At 40.4% G+C, this 27,226-nt stretch overlaps 1 protein-coding gene across 1 annotated transcript in view; it reads left to right on the top strand.

Annotated features, from left to right (window-relative positions):
- ds (dachsous cadherin-related 1) overlaps nucleotides 1–27,226 on the top strand; it is a 78,398-nt gene that overhangs the window by 33,638 nt on the left and 17,534 nt on the right. Inside the window, exon 3 of the mRNA XM_086830502.1 lies at nucleotides 25,993–26,671. Within this exon, the coding sequence (XP_086686628.1) occupies nucleotides 25,993–26,671 (679 nt within the window). The remainder of the gene's footprint in view (nucleotides 1–25,992; nucleotides 26,672–27,226) is intronic.

Raw genomic sequence — 27,226 nt, 5'->3', positions numbered from 1 at the left:
TATTATTTTCAATTAATTATTAAAAGCTGGTTGGGTTGCCCCATTCCGGCTGTCGATCGCCTGGGACGCCCCGAAAGAAAACGCCGCTAAATAAATTCTCCAAGAGGGAGGAACATAGGCCGTGGCAAATGTGCTTATTAAAAGACCCCGCCATAGGCCAGGCCAGGCCAAATGCCAAAGTGCTCATTAGTGGTTAGGAAAAATACAAAAAAAAAAAAAAAAAAAAACTATATATAAATAAAAAATAAAAACAAACCATAGCTAAACTGTGTGCGTAATTTATTGCTCGCCTCGAACACACAAATTTGGAAATTAACCAAACTAAACCAAAACGAACGAAACCGAACCGAGCAGAGCGAGTTCCACTTAAAAATTTCGAGAAAATGGCAATGGCAATTTAGCAACGCATCGCCATCGGCATCTCTGCTATTGATTGAGCTTTTCCATAGTCCGATTTTCCAATGAATGAGAGGAATGAATGAAAATGGAAAAGGCAAAGACCAGAGGTTTTACGCAATCAATGGCACCGTTTTTGGGTGACACGATCTCATAGCAATTTTGCGATTTGAAATGCAACAAGGCAATCGCACAAAAATGTCATTCCGCTTCTCGAGAGATAGAGAAACATAGAGAAATATCAGAGAATTTCATAATTAAAAGTCGATCGAAAAAGGGAGAAAAGGAGCTTAAGCCAAGGTGCCACATTTTTCCACATACCGAAGATTTGGATTTTACAAATATAATTGTTAAGTTTCTCACTGCTAAAGCAGCAAACATAATCGTTAAAACATATATATTTAATATGGTAAATAAAAATTTTTATGCTTAATAAAAGATCAGGTTTTTACTAATCAGTTAAAACTCAATACTAATGAGTATAAAAAATACAGTTATAGTTATAGGTGAAGCATGAAAATCAACCATTTTTTGAAGAAGAATTTAACATAAAAATCAATTGAATTTATACTTGTGTTTTTAGCCTGTTAAGAAGCCAAGTTGGCTGATCAATTTGGCCAACTTTAATGCCACATTTTCTCACACAGCCCGAAGCCTCTCTTTGCATTTTATGGTCCACTCAGAGTCCAGTCGCAGTCTTCGGGGGCAACTCCCTGAAAAACTCACCTGGCAACCAACCAAAAGATACCAAAAGCCAAGGCAAGCGGCGGAGGAAGCGGAGCCAGGGGAGTGTGTCCATGGCCATGGCGAACTAATCAGAAAATTGAATCGCTTTAATTACTGCACAGGCAATAGTAGTCAGTGGAGGACAAGCTGGACACCAAGGAGATCGAGGAGGAGCAGCTGCTGGCCTCCGCATGCCGGCATCATCTCCTACTGAGCGCAACGGCGGCTGGCTAGCTACTCGTCTTCTTCTATGAGAAATGACTATAGAAATTTTTGCAATAAATTTTAATATGCGTGTAATGAGTGAATGAAGAATGCATCCAAACTATGAGCGAGTAATTAGAAAATAAATTCCCCGGCAGCTCCGAAAAATAATACCATTGCAGGGAGGTCGTCTCTCTCATCTGTCTGTCTTTTGGAGAAGAAAAAGAATCGCCAAGAAGATCGTAACTAACCCAGTGACACATAAAAGTGTCGCCTGTCACGCTGGGAAGGCGGTTGAGCACCGTTAGATGTCGGGAAAAGTTCTACTGGGAGCAGGAAGAGGAAGCTGCCCCGGGGGGAAAACCACCAGAAAAAAAAAAAAAAAAAGAAGCCAAATGGTCAGCAGTTAATAGAGGAAAAGCGGGAGACCCTCCACTCCAAGTGGCAGTTGGAGACCTGCAGCCAAAAAGGCACTGGGAAAATGTTTATAGTAAAGAAATAACTTAAAACAAGAAAGGAAGCTAACTTCGGCACGCCGAAGTTTATATACCCTTGCAGATAGAACTTCTATGAATAGGAATCCATACAATATAAATTATATATATTTGTGTTAAAAAACAATGAAGTAATACCTGCTTTCATTTCATTCACCTATACATTATATTTGCAGTTTTACATTCACAGATTTGCATTTTTCCTCTACATCAAACGATCGTTTGTATGGCACCTATATTATATAGTCGTCCGATTTTTATGAAATTTGCCACAAAATTTAAGACTTATATAAAATGGCTATACCTCAAATTTGATGAAAATCAGCTGAAAACTAAAAAAGTTATAAATTTAATTGAATTAATTTCTCGATCGTTCCTATGGGAGCTATATGATATAGTCGTCCGATTTTCATCAAATTTTACACAAAATTGTAGAATAATATGAAATGGCTATACCTCAAATTTTATCAAATTCTGTTGAAAACTAAAAATTTTATAATATTTTTTGTAAAACTTTTCCGATCATTCCTATGACAGCTATATGATATAGTCGTCCGATCCGGCCCGTTCCGGACAGACGGACAGACGGACATGGCTAGATCGACTCGGCTGTTGATCCTGATCAAGAATATATATACTTTATATAGTCGGAGGTGCCTCCTTCACTGCGTTGCAAACTTCTGACTGAAATTATAATGCCCTGCAAGGGTATAAATATGTTAAATACTATAACAAAGACAAGTTTTTCATATATCAAAAGTAGTAGAAGTAATTTAGTTAAATTTATAGACTTTTTGCAGTGTAATCTTTCTTCATAAACCCAACAATTGCAGCCCTAGTTGATCTGGGATTTCCTAGGTGCAGTCCAACAGCAGTCACTGTGACCGTTCCTCCTCCTCCTCCTCAAGGGGAGGAAGCTGTAATTTGAGCTGCCGAAGCTATAACATCTGGTAGCTACTCCAAGAGGAACTGAATCCCCTACCTCTCCACCCAAGCCCCCCACACACTCACATATGAGCCTCTGACAACGACTTTATTTTTCACAAAACATTCGAAATGCCAAATATTTATTCCCAGCCAGCAGTTGCTTACCTGGTAACTGCTTACTGCTACCATTTACCAAAGTCAACGGGGGTAATGGATGAGGTTTTGGGGGAGCTGAGCGGAGAGGAGGAAGCGGTGACTGTAACTGACACTTTAACAGCAACAAGTGGGAGGACGTTTATGTCTCTTTGTCTTTGGGTTTCGTTGTGCTTTTCCCGAGGCCTTTATTTTCGGTCTTACTAAATCACAGAAATCTAACTTTAATGGTCTGTTTACAGTCCTCCAGTCTTACAAACGGAGAAATGCTTTCTGGCCAAACTTTTGCTGTCAGCGATTTTGACAGTTTTCTCCGCCGGAGACTCCTCCGCCGGTTTTTTTTTTTTTTTAAACCATTTGTCGTTTAGTGAAATGAGTTGTCGGTAATTGCTCACTTGAGGATGAGTTCGGAAGGGGAAGCCATGGGTTTAGCGATTCGATCTGGGTAAATAGTGAAGATCACGTAGGTCGTGGGTTGCCAAGCTCACCGTTTTTTATATATTTTGTGTGGGCGTGTCATTTGATGAAGTGCTTGAAGCTGTCGTTTTTCCAGGTTTTCGTATGATTTTTAAGAGAATTTTGGGAGGAGTCACTCAATGATTAATGAGATTTTTATCCAAATACTTGCTACTATACTTATAATAACAAAACCCTGCATTTTAAAAAGAGTTTCTAATGGAATTCAAGATATTCTTCTTCATATTCTATTAAATTAGTTTGAGGAAGAGCTTTCCATCCAAGGGAAACTCAGTTAATTTAATGTAATATTTTCCCAAGCTTTTTAGTGTGATCCTGATGACTCATAAACCCAATTTAAACTTGGCTAATACACTGTCATTAGTCCCAAAGCTTATCCCACTCACGACCTAAGGCTTAATAACTCCCTCACGTTTCCATCTCGAATGGGAAGACATAAAAACCAAACTTAAGTTGGTAAAAGTAGCTGTGCCAGTAGCAAAGTCTCTGAATCTCTCTTTGTCTCTAAGCCTTAATTAATTTTGTAAAACATACGGCATTTGTCAACTCCTCCTCACAGTTTTCAAATATATTTTCCACTTTCACATAAATTAAGTATGGCAGAAGATGGGACCACCTTTTGGTTTCACCTAAAAGAAAGATTAAAAGATAGTTCAGGGAGGAAAATAAATAAATCCAATGCTTAAACTTTGAAGCACTTTCGGTTCATAATAGTAATTCCTTTCTTTCTTTGTTTTTTTTCTTCTCAAAAGCCAAGGCCACGCCCTTTTTGCCAGTGTTTATGAGGTGAGAGCTGAGGGCCAATGATAATGATGATGATGATCTTAGGAAGCCGAAAAAAAACATATATATATATTACTTCTTGGCTGAAATTGGAAGCCATTTTCTGGCTCTCTTTCATCTCTCGTGTCTCGTCACTTTTTGCTGCTATTTTGTATGCTCTTTTTTTAAGCATTCTCGTGCAGAAAGGAAAGACAATATGGGGCTACTTTCCTTGGGCTACAACTACTACCACTTCTGCTACTTCTGCTGATTCAACCGCCTGTGGTGGTGGCCAAGACGCCATCGTGGCTTCTTCTTGCCTCCTCCTTCTGAATCCTCGGATTGGCTGGTCACTGCCACCACATCCATGACCATGATGACGATGATGATGATGCCTTGATGACGATGACGTGACTGAGTAGCCCTCTCTGAGGTCCAAAATGCTGTCAGTCAGTCAATCGGTCAGTTATTCAAACAAAAACGGCACAGAGAGAAATCATAATCATTGTTCCTAAAATGCTGAAAAATCAATGATATTATATAAAATAATATCATTAAGTTTGAACCTAAATGGATAGAGTTCTTTGGCCTCTTCAAATAATCTATATTTTTTCCAGGTGTATTCTGTGCTTCTTGAAAGACACCTCCATCTCTCTGTGTTTTTTACGGTGGGTGAGGCGCTCGAAATTATTATAAGAAGTAGCCAAGACAAACAGAGAAACAAACTCGACCCCAATAAGTCATTTAAGACTCGAATTCGTCCAGCAATTTGCAGAGCATTGTTCATGTCTCAAGTCTCCTTCTCCCTCTCAGTTTCTCATTTCTCAGCTTATTGTTTTAGTTTTGTTCGCTGTCTCTTCATTGGGTTTCGGCCATGTTTGTAATTACCCAAAGGAAGTGTACACAAGACAAAAGAACTTGGCTTCGACTAAACGCTTTAACCGCAACCAAAAATGGTAAATTCTAGCAGATTTTCCCTATGTACACTCTGGCATTTTACCCTTTTTGGTTGAAGGAGAGAGAGAGGGTGGAGTTGGGGAGTTCCCCCGGTAGGATCTTGGCTATTTTACACGCCTTGCCAAGTTCGGAATTCCTCCTTAGCTGCCACTGTCAACCTGCATTTGCATTTCGCGTGACTCGTCTGTCTTCCTGTTTCCCTCAGAGATCTCTGTGGGCAGCAGCAGCCGGAGAATCCGAATCAAAGCCGCTTCCCACCGTAGAATTCTCCTCTTTTTCCTCTTCTGTGTGTGTGGCAGATGAAGAGTGTGTCTCAAAATTAGCCGCCGCCTCATTAGGCAGGCCGAGGCAAGACGAACCTTATCTGGCCAATGGGGGAAACTGTTATTCCATAAGAGGGGCCAAAGATATGATTTGCCTATGACAAGAGACCAACCAGTCTTTCCAGAGGTGTCGCCTCATTCAAATTGCCAATGTTCCACCTCCTACTCCTCGGGTATCTACATCTGACTCCAACTTCGACTTCATCTCCATCCTCTTCTCACGTCAGCGGTTGAGTTGCCGCATGATTGATGCCTGTTTTGCGTGTCTCTTGGCCAGCGAGATCTTGGCCAGCGGCGACGGCGGCGGCGGCAAGGCCAAGAGTTGGACTTGAAGTACAGTTAGAATTTTCCGCGCGATCCAATCGGAACCGATCCGCCAGCGCATGGCATTATCTTAAGGAGTCGGTGCCAGAATGCTCCGTACTTTTCTCCCTGGCAACCGCGACAACTGTCTGCGATACACTTGCAGAAATTATTGGAAACTATATCTAATAGTGGGATGGTTATTATTTTATTGACCTGAATGGAATTTTGTCACTTTTTGGGGTTCCAAAGATGAAACTAAGTAGTAGAAAGTCAGGGAATATGTAACTGAAGAGTTTTTCTTGCTAATGTTGTGTCTTCCTTAAATTGGGAACAATTCAAATAGGAGTTCATTAATGGATTGGTATTTATATTATATGGAACGTGTTGCTATTTGGGTTCCATCAGAAGATCCTATAGATGAAAGATAAATCGATGACCAACCTAATCAAGGTGGAAAATCAGCTCGAAAAGATTGAGATCAAGATGGAAAAATAAGAGAAATTTGATCATATAAGGACTCCGAGCCAGTTAAACCATAATCTAGAAAATGGATATATATAAATGTCCTTTCAGAAAAACTTGCTATTACAATGGGTACAATTCTGTTAATATTTGTTGTCTAATTTAAGTTTGTTGTATTCTATACATATTTCTTAAGAGACTTGGTATTTCTTATTGTTATTAGTGATGTTACTACTTCTTTCTTTCGAAGAGATATACCTTAAAATGAACTAGAGAATTCAACTATTATTTTAATCAAAAGGTCCATTAATATTTTGCCATGAGATATATAATTAATAGAAATAAATCAATTTTTCTATGTTTTACAGTCTTGGTCAGGATATTGTGTCGTTTCAACTCCTTTTCTAATACCTTTCCACACTCAACTCTGCATCATTAGTGAATAAAACAAAATTAGTTTTTTACTTATTTTAAATAAATAGCATTCAGTTGGCACAAACACCAAAAACCATTAAAATATGTTTGACTCTCAATTACAATTTTATTTCACTGTAAAGTGAAACCTCGTTACGCGCGATAGTTTAATTTATATTTATATATACGAGCGATGCTGGCCCTGGCGCGAGTATTTTTTCACATTTTCCGCTGAAAAACGCACTTGACTAACATAAATTTTCTCATTGTTTACTTTTGGCTGCGCGAAGAGAGATGCAAAAGCGGCAACTGCAACTGCAACTGCAACGGCTGCATCTGCCTTTTAGCTACGAGTTTGGAGGCTGCAGTTTGGAGAGCTGGAACTGGTCCCTGGTCTGTGATCTCCTCCTCCTCCTCTTGGTCCCTGCCCCATGCCCCATCCTGTGGCATTGTCAGTTTTCTGTGCGCGTTGTTTGTTGTTGCATTTACATTTTTGGTGTCGATTCAATTAGTAAATATAACCAAAAGCAAACAGACAAACATAGGCAGGCTGAGGCTGAGCCTGAGAGGGCAAGCCAGCTAGGAAACCTGTACGATTGTTGACCATGCTCATGCCTAAATAGCCACAAAACTCCAGCTGTGGTGGTGGCATCCTCGCTGATAAATCTTCAAGATATATATATATATATAAGCACCTATATATATACAGAAAGAGAGATAGAGAAGTACCTACAAGCCACTTCCTGCTAGGCTGTGTGCAAAATAAATTGCTCGCTAATGAAGTTAAGGGGCTAAAAGGGAGGAAGTTTCCCTATATATACTCATATTCACTCAGATATCATGGCTTTGGCGTAATGTCTTCATCATGCCACACATAATGTGACACAAATTGCGCTTTGGGTCAGCTATTTCTTCCCATTTTTTGTGTTTTGTGTTACAAAAACTACACCATTAAATGGCAATAAGCAGGCACGAGGTGATCACAGCTTATCACCCACAAAATAAAAAATAAAATATAACCCAAGAGCGTGAGAGGCCCAGCCCGGCGATTTCTGACATTTAAGTTGAGGCAAGGGAAAAAATGTGTATAAAATATATATAGAAAACCCGCCCAACAACAAGGCTCTCTTTCACGAATTAGTGCACTCAAAAAATAAGAATTCAATTTAATATATAAATATTATTAAAAACTGGCTAAGAAAAGTTAAGGCTTATATACCCTCGCAGTATACAGGATTAAATTGGAAATCGAGCATAAATAATCGAAAATATTCGAAATTTATCGATATTTTTATGACCATTTTTCGATAAATTACATTTTTAGAAAACTCATAACTTAGCCAAAAAATCATTAAATTTAATTCGGACAGCTGTCCTTTGTTAGTTTTTATTAAGTTAACAAAACTGCATATACAAATTTTTAATTTAAAAAACTTAAAATTTTTATAAAGTTGTGGCCGTTTTAATTTTAAAATTTTGACTCATAAAATTGTGAAAAATTTAACATTTTTTTTCCTGTCGGAGATGGCTAGATCGATTCAGTTTTTGATCCTGATCAAGAATATATATGATTTATAGGGTCAGAAATGAGTCCTTCACAAGGTTTCAAGCTTCTAAGTAAAAATTGTAATACCCTGCAAGAATGTTAGTTTAAATATATTATTTTTAAAGAAAATGTAAATATTTTTCTTCCTGTGCCTCTCATTTTTTTCCCTTGCTTGCAACTATGTTGCAGATTTTGATTAGAAGGTGAAATAATGATGTTAACCTCGGCTTGCAGTTTCGCAAGCAAGCTGCTCCTCGCGGATATGTGGCTTAAAAAATCCGCCATAACAAAAAAAACTCAAAAAACGAGGCCGGGTTAAATGTTGATCAAGGAGAGGAGGGAGTTAGGAGGGACGACCCGCAGCTAGAGGAATGAACCAGAGACAATCATCGAGAGAGAGAACCGGGCGACAGGAGCAAAATCCAGAGAGTTGCAGAGCCACAGAGCCGATGATTTAGTGTCCAGCTGGGTTTGTGCACATAAATTCACCTGCTGACAGTCCTCCTTCTGTGCTCCCGAGAAAAGCGAAAGGCCAACTCGCTCGCTTAAATTGTTGAATTCAATCGAGAATATATTTATTTTTATTATTGGGAGGAGGTTGGTTCTTGGAAACTCTTTGGGGGTATGCAAAAGTCAACAGAGGTACGTACGTACTGCCCAAGTGATTGACTCATGAAAAGGGGCTAAAAGTTCGCATCTAATTCAAAAGAAATGTGATTAAAATCGTGGCCCCATCCTTGCTCCTTGCCTCACTGCCTCACTGCTGATTCCTTGGGCTTTTGTGATGTCATTATATTGAAGAATGGCAGCGCAGGAGCCCTGCTCGACGACGTTGACATTGAAAGGAGCGGAAAGCAGAAGCAGCCAAAGGGATGCAGCATCACAAGACCCTCAGCTACCTGTGCCCAGTACGATGTACTCTGTACTCTGTATTCTGTATTCTGTATTCTGTATTCTGTACTCTGTTCCCTGACTGACTGAATGTCCACATGTGGGTCTAAGCTCAATGCGAATGCCAAAAAGCGAGGCTAATCGCTGGACCCGGTGGACCAGAGGAGCTCTTTGGAATAAAATGCAAAGCGAAGGACCAGAACCCGAGGATGGAGACAAAAGGCAGGCAGGCAGGCAGGCAGTTGGGAAGCCAAGTCCGGAATGGCGGCATTTGCGCTTAAGCCATGGCAATGAATTCATCGTTGACATATCTCGTTAATTTAATTTCTTATCGTAGGGATAGCATCGTCGTCTTGGTCGTCGTCGTCTTCGACTTGGCCCTGGTCTTCGGAAGCCGCATGGCTGACTGATTTTGCGGCAAAAAGGGGACCGGTTGAGGAGGGGCAAGGGCCAAAGTCTGGTATGCAAAATAGCTGCAAGGATGCGCCGCGTTCTTGACTTGCTCGGGGAACGGGTATGAGGAGGAGCATCTCCAAACAAAGACAGCCAGAACAGAACAAGACCTCGATCTGTATGTAGACCTGAAAACTTACTATGGGGGACAACACCAAAACACCGCAAACACCGCAAACACAGTTGGAAAACAGGGACAGAGCGCGACTTGCGGCGATTGGGATTGAAATTGGGATTCAGATGGAGCAGGGAATAGGGACCACAAGACGATGAAAAGAACTACACAGAACCGATGATATAGCACTAAGAAAAGTTCCCATTTATAGGAAGATGTATCCAAAATATATCTCTAGTCCATTCTTTAAAAGAGTATAATATAAATTTCTTATAATTTAAATGTTTAACATTCCAAGTTGGCATATTTTGGAGGTTATTTCTCTTTCCTTTTAAGATATTATTTGTAATGTTAAAATCTCTTCAATATTTACAAAATATTTCCAGTGTGGAGACTATGTTCCTGAGAGACTCCCTTCCCTTCTCTGGCTTTTCGCTACTATAAATTTTTGTCAACGATTTGTACGCATTGTCTTTGGGCTTGATCTGCTTTGCCCCTCGATTTCTACCTCAAAAACTTCTTTTTTTGTAGAGCATCTGAGAGATTTTTAGCATAACATTTGATTATCATTGTCAATTGTGTGTGTATTTATGTGCAGTGGATTTCGAGGCGGGTTCCTTTGTGTTTCCTCTTCTGCTTCTCCTCTCAATCCTCCTCTAAAGCTTCTAGACGGACGACATGATTTGGCTTAACTGTCAATCAATTTTTGGTTTGTGGAGATATCTTGAGAGAGATAACAAAAAATAAAACCGAGTTCGTGGCTTAAGTCTTTTGTTCTGGTTAATTGTTATTTGCTTAAAAAAATACAACGCTTTCCCCAATTAACGATAAGCCATCGCCTTGTTGAGGGGTGGATCTGGAACCCTTTTTTCTCCGTTTTAGGAGGTAGCACACATTAAGCCACATTCGCGCAAATTAACGCAAAATGCTTATCACAGAAGTCGCGGAACGTCTGGGAAAGCCCCAACTCCCTACTCCCTACTCCCTGCTCCCAGATGATGCTCCAAGATGGTGCTCCCACTCCTGGAGGGCATCTCCCACTTGTATATATTGCCGCCTAACGAACTGCGCGTACTTTTCGAGAGGGCAACACCCCACATAACATATATATATATATATATATAAAGGATCCTTGGGTCCATCGTGATCGCGCGTCTCTGTTGATGATTTTACGCACCAGCCTTCAAGAGAAGGAAATACGGAACAAGGGGGACGGAGGAGCACTTGGAAGAGGAAGCCTCACCACACCTTGCCAACTGGTGTTGAAAGCAATTTCAAAAATGATGAGTATGATCGAACAGTTGCCGCCGTCAGTGGTTGCCGTTCTGTTGGCTTTTCGATTTGCTTTCAATATAATTTTGGAACTCCCCTTCGCTCCAAAGATCCCTCCCCCCTCACCAATAAATATGTTGCTGGACCCTTCCTTCCAACTGGACTGGCGAAGAAGCCAATAAGCAGTTTTGCTTTATCGCTTATTAAAAATCATTTCGCTCTTCGTATTTTCAGTATTTCCAGACAGGCTCCACCAGAGCTCCAGTTCCTCCTCGCTCCTCTTCCTCCACAGCTCCAACTTGAGCTCCAAGTTGAGCTCCCTTTGACTTTTACTGGCTTTGTTATTAACTTTGACTCACATGTCGATCACTCCGGCTGATGATTTTGTTCAATTTTAGCGCACATGAGAGCGCCGTCTACGTCTCCATCAAGACATCCAACCCCCTCATCAGTGTCTTCGTTCCAGACTTGGGGTTTCTACATTCCAAAAGCTGAACTGATGTGTGTGTGTTGTGATTGCTATCTGGATGGAGCGAAAATATTTATTCAGACCCCAAAAAGAAGATATATGTATATGTAATGTTACTTGAAGCACTTGAAGAAATAGGGAGGTTATTTGAACGAGTATAGTAAATATACTATGGCGCCCGAGCAGGGACTTTAACCTATGGTGCTACTTCGTGTTTTGCATAGCATTTGTACAAACAAACATATACTTTATAAGGTGAAAGTATCTTCCTTCTTTGATACATTTCTATAGTTTTTTAAGGATCACATTTTCCTTTAAATATTTGTTTTTCCTGGTGTAACTTTTCCTCTCCTGACTGACTGTCAGTCCCCCTGACGATGCTCCTGCCTGATGATGACATGCCATTGTCAGAAGAGACTAAAGAGAGCCGGAGTCCCATGTCCGGAGAATCGTTCGATCCTGCTGCCCCAAATCGACTTCGCTTTCATTCATGCAACTTCCTCATCTCAACCACTGTTGCCCCCTTCTTGCTTATCGATCGCATGTGTCCGCTATGGCAAATTATGGCAAATACACACCTTATACCTTATACCTTGTACCTTGTACCTGATGCCTTATGCCTTATGCCTTATGCCTTATGCCTTATGCCCAGGAACTCAGCTTCGCATCTGCTACAGTCAACTCTCGATGCACCGCCACACGCACCCCACACACAAAAATACAGAGAGTGGAGGGAGTTGCGACAACAACTTTTAATACTTTTCGTTTTTTAGTTTCGTTTCTTCGTCTCCTTTTCGATCGATTTTATATATTTCTTATTGTTTTTGGTTTTTTTCTTTTTTCGAGGTCCGGAGGAGAGAGAGCCCTCTTGCTCTCCGCCTCGTCGATGATTACAAGATCACTTATCTGGCTTCAATAAACTTCGGCATCGGTTGCTGTTATTATTTTTTAATGTAGTTTTTTAAGTACCATCAAACACTTGAGACTATGAAGCGAGAACTACTACACCCCGGGACCTCTCTGGTCTCGAAAAATCATCTAGAAAAGTTGTTTTTAGACCCAACAGCGATCGATAGCGGAGAGGTAATTACCAGCGATCGATTGCTTCGATCCTCGCATATATGCCCCTTTGTTTTTGTACATTTTTTCTAGGGGGGCGTTGGAGCCGAAGAAGATTATCGTCGTAGATCTCAGAGTCAAGGCGAGGAATTTCAATTTGAGTTTGATTTTTGATATTGAGGCTCCTCTGCCGCTGGGTGCACCTGCCGCCCTGCAACACTTTCTTTCCGTTTATTGATATCTTTATGGGGCCCCAGAGCAGCAACCAATCCTCTCACTCCCCAAGAGCTTCTTTCCATTCCCATTCCCATCTGCCATTCCATTTCGTTGGCCCATCAATCGCAAGTACAGTAATTTGGCTCGAGAGATGGTTCAATGGATTTCCCCATTACCACGTAACTCGGGTTTATGACCACGCATGGCTTTAAGACATTGAAAGAAAAAAGGGATTGTACACTTTAAGGAAACGCAGCAAATAGCTTGGGGGATTTGTATTTATCTTAAATGCTTTGATCTTTGAAGAGGAGATGCTGTTCCTCATAATACGCGACAAGTGGAAAGTATACAATTATGAGTTTAAGGTGAAAAAGTTAAGGTGTTTCTAGCAGTGTCTTTACCTTGGACTTAGTCCATAAACAATTCACATCTGTAGTCCTAGTCCTGAGAGCTCCTTGCCTTATATCCCTGGCACTTTTCACTCTTCAGTCTGGGATCCGGGTGCAATTTTCGTGGCTGCAACATATTGGCTTAATGCCAATGTCTGGTCGAGATTCTCCTCTACTAAGCTAATAACTGGCAATCTTCTGGCCCTTTGAAAAATCCCAGCGAAAAGCTCTTCTCCCAAGACTTCTTTTCGCTCCGGTTCTATCGATCTTTCTGCACCGCTGATCTCTCTCTCCATTGGCATTCCTTTCGCTCTCTGTGTGTGGAACATCTGGCCGTTTTTTGATTTTAATTATATATTGTGACCAGTTCGAGTCCAAGTCTGAGTCGAGGCGACTCCCTGGGCCAAGGAAAACCTTCATATCGAAGTGGGCGTGTCGCTAAATAAATTACTTTTCTATACTTGGAGTCGACGCGCTGTCGAGTTTCCCACATGTGGCAGCAGCAGCAATCTGTTTCTTTTTTTTCTGTTTCAGTCTCTTTTTATAGTAGAGTTTTCATAGCTTGGAAAATTGTTTGCTAAACGCCCTTTCCTGTGCTGCCGTCGCTTTTGGGCTGAAGCTGCTCGTAATTAGCATAAATCACTTCGAAAAAGGCTACCATTTCGGCTTGACCAAATTTGTTTATAGACTCTGTGGCTCTTTTGGCATTTTGGCATCTCCTGACAACATCCACCCCCTCCTCTCTCTCTCTCGGAAAATCCCTTGGATCGTTTGGGAAGAAACAACAACACGACATGGTCCAAGTCACGCATCGCTGACCAAAATTGGCCTCCAACTCGAACTTAGCCAAGTCAACGAAGGCGATTTTGCTGCTGCTGCAGTTTTTGCCTCGCTTTGTTTCGCTCTTTTTTGCTCCTTTTGCTCGTCTTGGCCCGAAAGTTGAGCAATAAAGGCCATTTGCATTTGCATTGGACTCCAAAAAGCAGCGAATAGAAAGTACAATTCGTTAATTGAAAGTTTCCCGAAAAGAAATACCCAAAAAAATAAAAACAACAAAAAAGGCCAACAAATCAAATGAAGCGTCCAAGTTGTTCCTTCGATTTCCCGTTCAAAATCAACTTTCCCATAAACGCAACTAATTGCTTTTCGGGTTTTCATTTCCTTTTTTTTGTGAGGAATCCTGCCTGACTAATTACTCAACGAAGTGGATATATTTATGTATATGCGGTGACCCCATGATTTCCCGATGATTTCCCACATGGAAATTAGCTAACCAAACCTGTCAAAATCCATTCGAAGGCATCTTCATAACTATTACTGTCCAAAGACTGGTTTTCCTGCTCGCGATTATTTCCACTTTTTCATAATCGCAATTACTGTCAATCAGTGACTTAATTTCAAGTTTTTGATTTATTATCGCAGCGGAACTCGGGCTCAGTCACTTAAGTTGATTTAGTCCAAAGGGGTGTGGTGACCCCAACTTATTTACTCTTTAAATGCAATTGCTTTTAATAGCTATTATACAATTGCAAATATAGGTATAACTATAAGAAATATACATAAATACCTTTGTCTGTGAAAGATTGTGGTGACCTCCACAATTCATTTGATTTTATACCATTTCAAGGTATTTTAATTTTAGTTTGAAGCTTGTATTGATGTGAAGGAGTCATTTCCGACCCTATAAGTTATATATATTCTGGATCAGCGTGATCATGCGAATATTTCCAGGCCTGTAGGAAAGAAATAAAAATTTTAATTTTTTCTTCATAATTTTATTATCGGTTTTACATCAATCAAAATTTCAAAAATCGTCAAAATTTTAAAATTATTTTAAATTTATTTCAAGTATGCAGATTTATTTATCTACCAAAAACTAGCACAGAACTGCCTTCCGAATTAAAATTAATGCATTTTTGGCTTTGTTATGAGATTTTTAAGCCTAGATTTGTCACATAAATATATATATATATAGAAAAAAATACCCTTGCAGGGTATTATAATTTCACTCAAAAGGTTCAAAGGCAGGGAAGGAGTTATTTCCGACCCTATAAATCATATATATTCTTGATCAGCTTGAAAAGGCAAATCGATCTAGCTATGTTTGACCAAAATTTATTTTTTTCAAAATTTTTCAATTTTTTTAGTGGTTAAAAATGGAATTTAAAGATGTGAAAAATTGGCAAAATATTAAATTTGTTAAAATTGTAAATTTTGTATGCAGATTTATAAACCTATTAAGAACTAGGACAGAACAGCTTTCCGAATTAAAATAAATGCATTTTTGACTTAGTTATGAGATTTTAAGCCTAGATTTGTCATATTTTAGGAATTCGAATATTTATATCTTTTTACAAAGTATTATAATTTCAATCTGAAACCGAAAATACAGTGAAAAACTCATTTCCGACCCTATAAACTATGTATAATATTGATCAGCACGATCAGGCGAATCGATCTAGATATGCCCGACCAAAATTTTAATTTTTCTAAATTTTTCGTGTTTTCTTAGTGGTTAAAAATGGAATTTAAAGATGTAAAAAATTGGCAAATTTTCAAATTTTTAAAAATTGTAAATTGAGTATGCAGATTTATATACCTAATAAAAACTAACATAGGAAAGCTTTCCAAACTAAAATCAATGGCTTTTTGGCTTAGTTTTGCGATTTTTAGACATTGGATTTTTCAGAAAAATTGTCAAAATTTAGTGCAATGAACCTTAGCAACTCTATTGAAGCTCTGAATCTCCAACTTGTTTTTTGGGTCCACTCTAGACCCACTTGCTTTTACCATTACTTTGGTTGCTTTTAGCAAGTGCGTTGCCATAATGTGTCCCCACCACTTTGCTATTTTTTAGTGCTCTCCACCGAGCGGACTAATTGAAAAAATTGTTTATTAAAATCGCATGCAGACGAAGCGAACGCACATTATTATTATTATATTTCCGTCATTAGAGAAACAGAGTAGAGCAACGGGTTTGTATTTTTCCTTTTTATTTTTTTGGAGGCATTGCATCATCATAAGCTCCAGTGGGAGCGTTTCGTCTATCTCCATCTTTGGTCCTTTACTTTGTTGCTCCGCAATTTGTCGGACGTGATGATGATGATGATGAGGATTCTGTCTCGCCTCCCACTCGAAGCACCAAAAACACAGAAATACAGACAATTGCAATGGGCGATGGGGGAGAGAGGTGTACCAATTATAAAGCTGCGCTTGTTGCCCATAAATTCGCGTCCGCTTATCATTTTCATAAACAAGTCGCGGCCAAATGGGAGCCGCACCAGAGAGGCCCAGACTTGTGCAATTCTCACTCAACTTTAGCTTCAGCCTCCGAATCCAACTGCAGGTAATGACAGGTGTTTGTAACTCGTTTGTACTCGTGGCTAACGGAGTTGAAGCCCCAAAAAAATATGGCTGGCCCCAGAAACAGAAACAGAAACCCAGACAAAGCTAGACAATCGGCATGGGCATTGGCATCGCCATCGCCATCGCCATTGGCCTGGACAGAGAAGAGTGGGTCTCCAGCGAACTTACTGCTGGCAGGGGGTCGCCAACGCAGGCCCCAGCCGATATTTGCATTAAAATACAAAAGCCCAGGCCTGGCCACCAATTTATGCCCGCCAGCATCAACCAACATTGGTATCAAGAGTTACAGAGAAACAGCTGTGCTGGAAGCTCCTTGTGGACTTAACCGAGGAGAGGCGTCCACTCCAGAGGCCAGTGAAAGTGATCCTCGGAGATGGAGACGCAGACGAGACTAGGAAGCCTGGTCTGCGGTTGCAGGGAAGAATTTCTGGCATTACACATGGGGAAAATCCTATAGAACTTGGTTTTTATATTTGTTACTTTGAGCAACAATAACAAAACATAATAATATAATATAATATAATATAATATAATATAATATAATATAATATAATATAATATAATATAATATAATTTAATATAATATAATATAATATAATATAATATAATATAATATAATATAATATAATATAATATAATATAATATAATATAATATAATATAATATAATATAATATAATATTCTTGGTATCTTGTTGTAACTAAAGTTCTGTCTTTCTGACATAAGAAATAACCCATTTTAAAGATAAATTTCTTATAGAGAGCTTTCTAAATTTAAAGTTAAAAAGATATTCCTAAAGAAAGGAAACTTGAGGAAGAAATTCTCTATTCCAATCTAAATATTTTCTCTCCCTGTAGCCTCTACAATTTCATTACCAAACGCAATTTCCATTTGTTTTCTTGTGGTCAAAGCATCGAGACATAAAAATGCAGTGGACAGACCGACCGACCGACCGTCCCCTTGGTATATGATGATCATTTTGATTTCGATTGTGTTTCCGCGTGTATTTCTGCGGTTTTGAGAATCCACCGAAGAAGATTGTTTGTCAGCAGCACACAACTTCATCAGTTTGATGGCGGGAATCAAATTGATATTTGTGGTCTGAGTCTTGTGGTTCTGGAATCCCTGGAATCGGAATCGGATCACAGTTGAGGGGTTTATTGATCTTTTTGGGGATATTTATGTGGGGAGAGTTGCTTGCAAATCAGTCCAGACAACATTTGTCATTGTTAGCAAGTAATTAACTCACGCCCCAATACCAAACACCCACCTCCCGCCTCCAAATACCGCCCACCGCCCCCAGAGAGAGCCATAAACATAAATCACTCAGGAAAACCACCGGGAGAAAAAACCAAGAGCCTCGAGAGACTGGCAACTTAATTGCAGAGTTTGCATAATACATTTAAGTGAAAAAAAAAATAAAGGAGGAAAATGTTGAAAACCGAGAGCTGGGCAATTCGCTGTTTTGCCTAATGGCGCAAAATATTTCAAATAAACATTGAAAAACACTTTGAGGCGACTGGGGCCATGAAGTGAAATTCAATTTGGCCAAAAGTCCCACCGCTGCTGCCGCACCACAATCATAATTAATTTCGGCGGTTATCGCTTGGCCTGCTTCCGAGTAATCCACTTTGCAGTAACAGTCTGAGTCTTAGTGTGTCCCACCTGCTGCCCAGGTAACCAAAAAGATAGAAAAAAAACAAAAAAAAATCAACAAAATCGATATTTAAAATCGCATAAATCGCCGGGCGAGCCCACACATAGAGAAATAAATGGGTACTTAGGGGCAGTGTTTGCGTGTAAATGGTGCTATAAAAGCGAATAAGCCAAAAATACAAATAAACACTTATTTCAAAAACGATTTCAGAGAGTAGATTTGCTCGTTTGTTTGGATATTTATGAAGCTTATTAAAAGTTGAATACTAAAATATGACTTGCAAGTGGAATAGGAAACTTTTGCATGTAAAGAAAATAATATTTCATGAGTTATGTATGATATGTTATTATTATTTTGTATGTTAAGTTACTATAAATATTTAACGTACAAATATATTTTATATGCTTATGTTTCTCAAATTACTCTCCTATAAAATTTAACTACAATTCCCATATAAAATTGTATAATTTGGATATCATTATTCGCCGTGCACCACATGCGTTCCACACACACTCCGATATGTTCCACACACACATTTTACCGCTACGACTTTTGGCTGTGACCACTTTGCAATTTGATTTATGCGGCTCTTGGCCCCGCTGGGAGGAAGCTGTATGTGTGGATCGGCTATGGACTTAGGATATATATATATATATATACATATATATAGGTGGCTCCATCGGTTGATCAGTGGCTCGGTGGCTCGGTGGGGTGTGTGGGTGCGTCTCGCCTCTAACTGGAATTGCTTTAAATTACGCAAATTCAAATTGAGACAAAGACAGAAACCAAAGCAAAAACAAAACGAATCGAATGCAGTTGGAGCCTGAACTTTTGATTAACTTATTGGACACATGGAGCACAACAAGTATGGCTGGTACCGTTAGTGGTCCAGCTCCATCCAAGATCCGAGAGATCCCGGCACAGGCTTTGGCACTGGCACTTGCCATGTACAGAGTTGTCCACTTTACGTGCTCGCCGGTCGCATTTATCAAACCGAACGAACCAAGAGTGAAACCGAAACCGAAACTCCCAGACAAACCCAAATCCAAACCTAAAGCCAGATCTTGTGCCGAAGACCAAAACCAAGATCGAAAGTGACCAAAGTCGGTGCGACAACAACAAAAAATCCAATTGCTGTGAGTTTTTTACAGCTAAGTGAATAAAAATTGCTAGTTTGGGAAATAAACAAATAAATAAATAAAAATGTTGACCAAAATAAATTAAATAAATAAAAATGTTGCCTAATTTATTGGTGCAAACTACAAGAGTTTATTTATGGAAAAGTATTCCAAGTGCTCCTTGATTTAGAAGATGAAATGAAGTTATTTAAAACTATTGCAAGTTCTCAAAGATAATAGGTCTGGGCTTTCCTGTTTTTTTAAATTAAACTAAGCTCTGGAGTTGCTGACTTTAAAATTTCCCCCAAAAATAATAATACAAACTTATTTATGGTTTCATTTTTATGACTCACACATATATATGTTGATTTCCTCTTGTGATAAATTTCCGCTAGATCCTTTACCTCTTTCTACCATTTTTTTAGCACATTTCAATTCTGCGCAAATATTTACACAATCTCAATAAATTTATGCGCTCTTCTTCACATTTTCAATTTGCCAAGGAGAAGAAGCCTCCTCCTGCTCGCTGCCTGAAGAACTTATGCAAAGATTCCAGGCAAAAGGCAGGAGGCAGTGATTGTTATTGGCCTAGAGAACGATCAGCGATCGATGGAGAATCGATGGCGAATCCGAGGCTGAATCCATGTGTGGGCGGTCGAAATCGAATTCAAATTCAAATTCAGCGATCGTGGTGGGAGTCGTTTTCTTCTTTTTTTTCGCCAAACACGGAACACTGGGGTAATGGAGTCAAGCCTCGACGTCGTCTTGGTCTAGGGCTGGAGATCATGATTCTTATCGCCCGGCTTTTAGCTAAAGGCCCCGGTCTCCCAACCGATCCGATCTGCACTACTTTGTGTGTGGCCCAGTTGTTGGTGGTGCAGGCAGCCCGGTTTTTATGGCCATCGACAACTCATTGACAATTTCCTACTTTGGGTGCCACTTTGGGGAAAGTCTTTGCGATCGCAAATGTTGGCCATTAAGCGCAAGAGAGATGGACATGCCATGCTGCCAGTGAGCTTTCCCAACAACTCTTGGGATGGCGGCGGAAATGGCGGCACCTTCGGTAGGTGTGACCATACATCCATCAGGCCGGACAGAGTGTGACCAAAGTCGTCCGAGCGGCGCCAATTAGAATGTTTTATTGCCTAGACGAACGACATTGCTCTAGGGAAAGAGAGAGAGAGAGAGAGAGAGAGAGAGAGAGAGAGAGAGAGAAGGGGAGAAAGAGAGGGGGAGATGGAGAAAAAAAGAGAGGGAGATGGAGAGTCTCGTCCCCGGGAGTCGCCAGCTGTCATATGAGCATGTCATATGTGCGTCGCTCTTGATTTCATTCCCTGTGTGGGCGAAGAGTGAAGAGTCTCTGGAGGAGGAGTAGACCAGGCAGGGATCAACTCGTTAGGGCCAGAATCTGTGGAGCGTGCATCCCCCCAACTTAATTAGCTGCAAAAGAGGAACTGCAGTTTAAATAGGAAGGCATTGCATTGATTACCCGCCTACGATTACAAGGGAATAAGGGACAAAAAGGACAAAAGAGGAATAGAGGAGGCAAAAGGTCTAAAGAATTGAGATTCAATTAACAAGAGTCTTTAAATGGGTTAATTTATATTTCAACTTTTTAAGAAGCTGCTTTAAATAAAAAGATTTTGTAAATATTATATTTCCCAACTCAAATCATTCCTTAATTCAATTATAACTTTAAACCCCCAAAAGACATAAGGCAAAACTAAACTGTTCCAATTAATAACAAAAATTATAGACATTTTTCTTTATCACTAAATGGACTGCAGGCTTTCATGTTAACATTTTTATTAACTTTTCAAATGTCTTGGTATTTTAGTTACCAATTTTGATTGGAATTGCAAAAAGCTACGACTAATTATTCAGGTTTTTCTCGTAGTTGCTACACATTTTTTTTTGTCAGCTGAAACAGGAACTGATTCCGTTTCAAGTTCGTGAACTTTGTCGCTGTTATCCAAAGTTATCAAAAAACCGACGCACATTCCAGGCCAAAACCATGTCCCAAGACCTGTGTGTGTGCAACGATCCATCATCCCAGAGTCATAGTGGGGGAATCTGGAGGATCGAGAGTCCAAGGCGGGTGGTGATGCAGTTTGTTGCAGCTGCAGCAGGCAGGAAAAATAAGCAGCGAGGCATTTGAAACACAAGAAACGCATTCATTCCCCCAACTTTCCAGTGCTTTTTTTTGTTACTTTTTTGTAACCATTTTTCTTCGCTTTTTTTTCCCCCTGTTGCCTGTTGTGTTCGCATGTTTTTGGCCATTTGCAGACGGAGATGGAGCCCGGCGAGATCTCGCAGTCAAGTCCATGGCCGGCGGTTAAATGTAAATCTCCCCCAACTCTCTCAGTACAAACGCATTTCGCATCTATTGGTATTTTGATTTATCAATAGACGCGGCGGTTTCCTCTCCTCTTTCTCCGTTTTTGTGGCGAAAGCAAAAGTTGAAACCAAGTTGAGGGAAAGGCAAACTTTAAAGTTGAACCGTACAGAGAGGCACAGAAAGGGGGATGGTTATGGGGTAATGGTAATGGTAATGGGCATTCGGGCTAAGAAGACAGCTGCAGCCAGAGTGCCAGTGCTAGAACATAAATCAAATGAAGGAAGAAATGTACAAGATAAATTTTTAAGCACACTTATTTAACACCTAACAACCTTGTTAGATGCATTTTGATGATGCCCCAGCACCAGCACCACTCAGAGAGACAAGGTGGAGCACAGGAATGGCCAAGAAAAGAAAGGCACTGAGGGAAAATGTTGGCCTTAATGATAGTTATTTTCCAAGATAATTAGTTTACGAAAATATTAAAGTAATATTTCCTCATTTAACCCATAGTAATAACTATAATAAACTCTTAGATTGAAGTATTTGTGCAGTCTAATGATCCCAAATATTTCCTTTAATTTTTGGCCTTTACTTTTTCCTCAAGTGTAGAATAACGCAGCGTTGAGAACAAGTCAGAAATCTATACCGGAAAATTAAAAATTCTTAATAACACGACAAGCGGCGGCACAGCGGTGGTGCAATGATGTTGCACTGGTGGTGCAGCCGTGATGCTGCGGCGGTGCAACAACTGTTAGAATTGCTTTTCGGTGTTTGACGATGCACACAGCGACAACAAAAGCAACTACAGACCCAAGAATGGGGTAAAGAATACAAAAAAGTAAACAGAAATAGATCGTTCCCACCTTTCTCTGGACTAAACCACTTTCCGGTGCCCCATCATCACATCTGCTCACATATAAATCTTGTGCGCATCTTTTCAGAGAGCGCGCAAGAGCGCTAAAAAAATAATTTATAAAAATTGCAATAAATATTGAGGGGCCCTGATAAGGCGTCAACATAAATCAGGTGCCATGTTGGAGACCAGAGAGATCGGGGGGCGAGGTGCGAACAAAACCCGTGACTAATCAAGGCAAAAGTGTGAAATCTTCACACGACGCCGAGGATTCTCCAGGTGCGCACAAGAGGAGAGACTTTTATTGCGAAATCCTCGTCGGTAAATGTCTTTATAAACTAATTCGATTGCTGGTCAATCTCATGTGAAGTATAGAAAACAGAGAGAAAAATAATGTCCTATAAAGTTGAGATTATTTTTTACTAAATTCATCTTTACTTTACTTTAAAACTTCACAATTTCTCATATTTCACATCGATTTATTGATATTTTCTGTGTTTGGACCGCAACAGTTTTTACGCTTTCTGCTTCCAGTAAAAAACATGCTCCCAAGAAACATGACGATGCCGCCCGCCCACATTGGTTAACACTTTCTTCGCCTCAATCTCGGCTTAGTGATGTGTATTGGGTTTCACACATTGAATTGGCAATGAAATTGGTATTGGCAGGGGATTGATGGGACTTCGATTGAAGAGGAGGGGCCCCAAAAAAAAGTGCTGAAACTGTAAGAAATAAAGTCGAGACTGGCACTTGTGAGCACGTAGCCATTTCTCATCAGTATTGCGGCATTGCGGCGGGGCAGCTAAATCATCCACATCTGCCGGAAATTGCATAAGAAATATGCAAGCAAGCCGCACGCTGCGATTCGCCAAGTGAGTCTCTCCCAGAGTCTCGAGAGTCTATCTTCCAGTCCCAAAGTCTTCCCAGTCACAAGTGTTAGTTAGAGTTTGAGTTTGAGTCCGCTCCGGTGGGGATGTCTTATCAAAAACTGTTTGCTGGCCCCGGCTTCAGTTAGAGCCACTCACTCCACTCACTGCACTCACACCATTCACTCTACAATGCACACTCGACTCTTGTGATAATCCAAACCAGAGACACGACCGACATTTGGCCAACTTCTATTAGCCAGAACTTCCCTTTGGCTTGCTTATTGCCACTGGCACTGCCAGAAAATATTCTAAAATAATTACAATACTTTGAATTTTAAATAGAATTATAATAACTGAATATTATAGAAGAGTATGTATAGCTCTTAAACATACATTTTCTTCATTAATCAAAGTTCCTTTTATTCTTTGATTTCTATATTTAAACCTAGGGTATATATTTATTGATTTCCCCTTAATTTTTCCCAGTGCTCGAGTGTTAATCAAACTGCAAACCACAAGAACATCCGCATGGATGCTGCAAAACATTTCTGCTGTTTTCCAGCAATCATCTTCATCCTTTTGTTGTTTACTGCTTTAGTTTGGCCCAAACTCCCAACTCTCTTCCTCTCTCTCTTCTTCCCAGACCCATCTCTGTCTCTGCTTGGTTTTTTTTTTTCGGTTTTTGTACGTTAAATAAGGTAATTGAATGAAATTACTTTTGACAGCTTATTTGCATACATCAACAGCAGAAGCAGCAGCAGAAGCTGCTTTCCGAGCTGGAGATGGAGGCCTTGTTAGGCCATAATTGGTCATTGAATGCTGCCCCAGCTCCAATCCCTGTGAAAACCACCTTTTTGGCATCACCACCTGCAAAGGAGAGTGTGAGAAATGCGTGCTGACAAAGATGAATAACTCTCCAAAGCAGCAGCTTCAACTCCTCACAAATACTATATATATATATTGAAGAGAGTTGAGCAAACGAACTTGAATTGTTTGTGCTTTTTTGTGCATTTCCTTTTGATTTTTTTATGGCTGCTGTGGAAGATGTCACTTGGACTTGGCTTTTGGCTTTTTGGCTTTGGGTCTGTCTTCGATTTGATTTGCCTTTCACTGGCCGCCAGTTGTTGACACAAACCCAGCTGTCCTCAGTTCACTGTTCAACTTATCAGTGTTAAGATCACACTTGAAATAAACAGAGAGAGAGCTTTTAAAGACTATTATTAAACAATTCGAATAACTTTTAACAATTAGGAATAGCAATATCAGAAATATTAGCAAAAATCCCTTTAAGAAACATAATATTCTACATCTTTAAGGCTGTAAGAACTTTTCCGCAGTGCAAGATCCTCTCCTTTCCCTGACTTATTCCCTACCCACGACCGATTCCCTGCATATATCCCTTCGATTCGTGTGGGCGTTGCATTCATTTAGCACCGGATCGCGATGGACCCTCAATTCTGCCCACTGGGGAACAGTTGCACCCAGAACTTCCATGCTGTTGACAGATAAAATTGCCAATCTCTCTTGGCTGACGCGACATCCCATACCATCTCAGACCATCAGAGGAGGCAGCTCCTTCGCCTGGCGACAATTTCCCTGGGCTGGGGTTAAACGGGTTTAAACTGCTACCCAACTAAGCTTAATGAAAGTCTTTAGTCGCAGCAACAATCTAAGCAGATCTCCGCCAGGTTTTCAGTCCTCGGTTCCTCCACAACCCAAAGACACTGCCCATGGACTGTAGCAGCTTACAAAAAGTGTAATTAGCGCTGAAATTTAACGAGAGGAGAGCTAAGGACACGTTTCGCTTTAAATGCATATCAGTCTGGCGGCCCCTGAGAGGAAGGGCTGTGAATGCACTTGGAGAAATATAGCAACTAAAGTTAATAACAAATTCATTTTCTTGCTAAACTAAACAGTTAAGCAACTATTGAGAAATGTTTGCTGACTGTTAAGTCACTCGAACATGTTTATATCTTTATTTGGAGAAGTTTTCTCGTTGTATTTCTTTCAATTCTACAATTTAGAGCTACCTCCTTTTCTCCCAGTGCCTTTCTGTCTTGGTTGTTTGACTTTATTCGTTTGTTTTGCATCTTGTCTTGAAGAAGGAAACTAGCCCCTTCGCTGGCCTCCTCCGCTACCTATTTAAAAGTGAAATAATGACAGTTTTAATTGCTGATTTGCGACTCGTTGTTCGTTGGCGTCAAAATGGGATCGATGCCTGCCTGCCTGCCCCCGCTGGTTAAGCTATTTATAGGCCAACTTCAGCTCCAACTCCAACTCCTTTCCCTATTCCCAAACAGAATGCAAATGTCGATTACGCAAAATGCCAACTAATTGGCAACCATTAAGCGCGGGGTCATTGCTCCCGGTTTTCCGACGATCCACTGCCACCAGTGATTCACCTCTTCCGAGTTTTTTCTTGGCTCAAATTTAAGTTGACACTCGGCCTGATATGCCACTGCCTTGGGGTAAACTCCAGCGACTCCTACTCCAACTCTTGGCGGAATACCGAGCATAACAAATTGCCAAATTAAGCCCTGAACAGGGCCCCAAGATAAGCCTGTGGAACGGGAGTCCCGAGAGCTGCCTGTAAATCAAATTAAAATTTTTGACAACTTCATTTGTACCTGTTGGAATATGCAATCCATAACAAGAAGGAGTCCTCGCTCTTCGATTTAACTTTAACTTTACTTGAACATATTGATATAGAAACTCTTTACCGCATTTTATTCATTCAAACCCCATTAATACCCTTTACTTTCTTCGCTATTTTTCAGGTCTCTGCCAGCGATCCAGACTGTGGAGTGAATGCCATGGTAAACTATACCCTGGGCGAGGGTTTTAAGCATCTCACCGAGTTTGAGGTGCGTTCCGCCTCCGGTGAAATCTGCATTGCCGGCGAGCTTGATTTCGAAAGGAGAAGCAGCTACGAGTTTCCCGTATTGGCCACGGATCGCGGTGGTCTCAGCACCACGGCCATGATCAAAATGCAGTTGACGGACGTCAATGACAACCGGCCAGTGTTCTATCCCCGCGAGTACAATGTATCCCTGAGGGAATCCTCTCAAGCCACCTCGCAGGCAGCGGCAGCAAGTACACCAATTGTGGCCGTTGTGGCCACAGATCCGGATTCAGGGAACTTTGGCCATGTCTCGTACCGGATTGTGGCCGGCAATGAGGCTGGAATCTTTCGGATTGATCGCTCCTCCGGTGAGATTTTCGTGGCCCGTCCGGACATGTTGTCCGTTCGAACTCAGGCCATGCACATGCTCAATATCTCGGCCACCGATGGCGGCGGCCTGAGGAGCCAAGCGGATGCTGTGGTCTTCCTTAGCATCATTGATGCCATGCAGCGACCACCGATCTTCGAGAAGGCCCGATACAATTACTACGTGAAGGAGGACATACCGAGGGGCACGGTTGTGGGTTCAGTTATTGCCACGAGTGGAGACACCGGTAAGAATCCTCTTATCCTTTCCTCTAACTATAGGCCTTTTATTGGTTCATTGAGCTGGAAATCAAAATATATGGGTCTTCTGAGGGACAAGGACAACAACTAACGGACAAACGGACATCAGTCTGACGGACACAAAAAACAAGCAAATAACTAATAAAAGGAATAATAAAGCGGGAGACTTTGAAAGAAGATACTCTTTAATACCCTTGAAATATTAGTTAAATCGAGTCTAAGCATTTTTAAATATACTTTTAAAGGGTTTTTATAACGGACAAAGGACTGACGGACAAATGAAAAGATGATACTTTAGAAGAAGTGTTGAAATACTTTTTTTTGAATTTCAAAAACTGAAATCCGCACTATTTTCCTTATTTTGTATTATTAATAGCTTTTTTTTTTAATATTTTGTTATACATAAGTGCAAGCTTTTTTAACCAAGCAAATAACTAAAAAAGAATAACTTCCCTTTATGAAAAGAGTACCAAAAAACGCTAAAGAAATGTGGCACAACATGCAACTTCCAAGTTTGAGTGTCTTTTATTTTTCAGTTGGGA

Source organism: Drosophila serrata, unplaced genomic scaffold (assembly GCF_035046125.1).
Source record: "Drosophila serrata isolate PLE 108 unplaced genomic scaffold, ASM3504612v1 contig_240, whole genome shotgun sequence".
NCBI classification, from domain to species: domain Eukaryota; kingdom Metazoa; phylum Arthropoda; class Insecta; order Diptera; family Drosophilidae; genus Drosophila; species Drosophila serrata.
The sequence above is the reverse complement of the archived record's forward strand: the minus strand, read 5'-3'. Positions and strand labels throughout refer to the sequence as shown.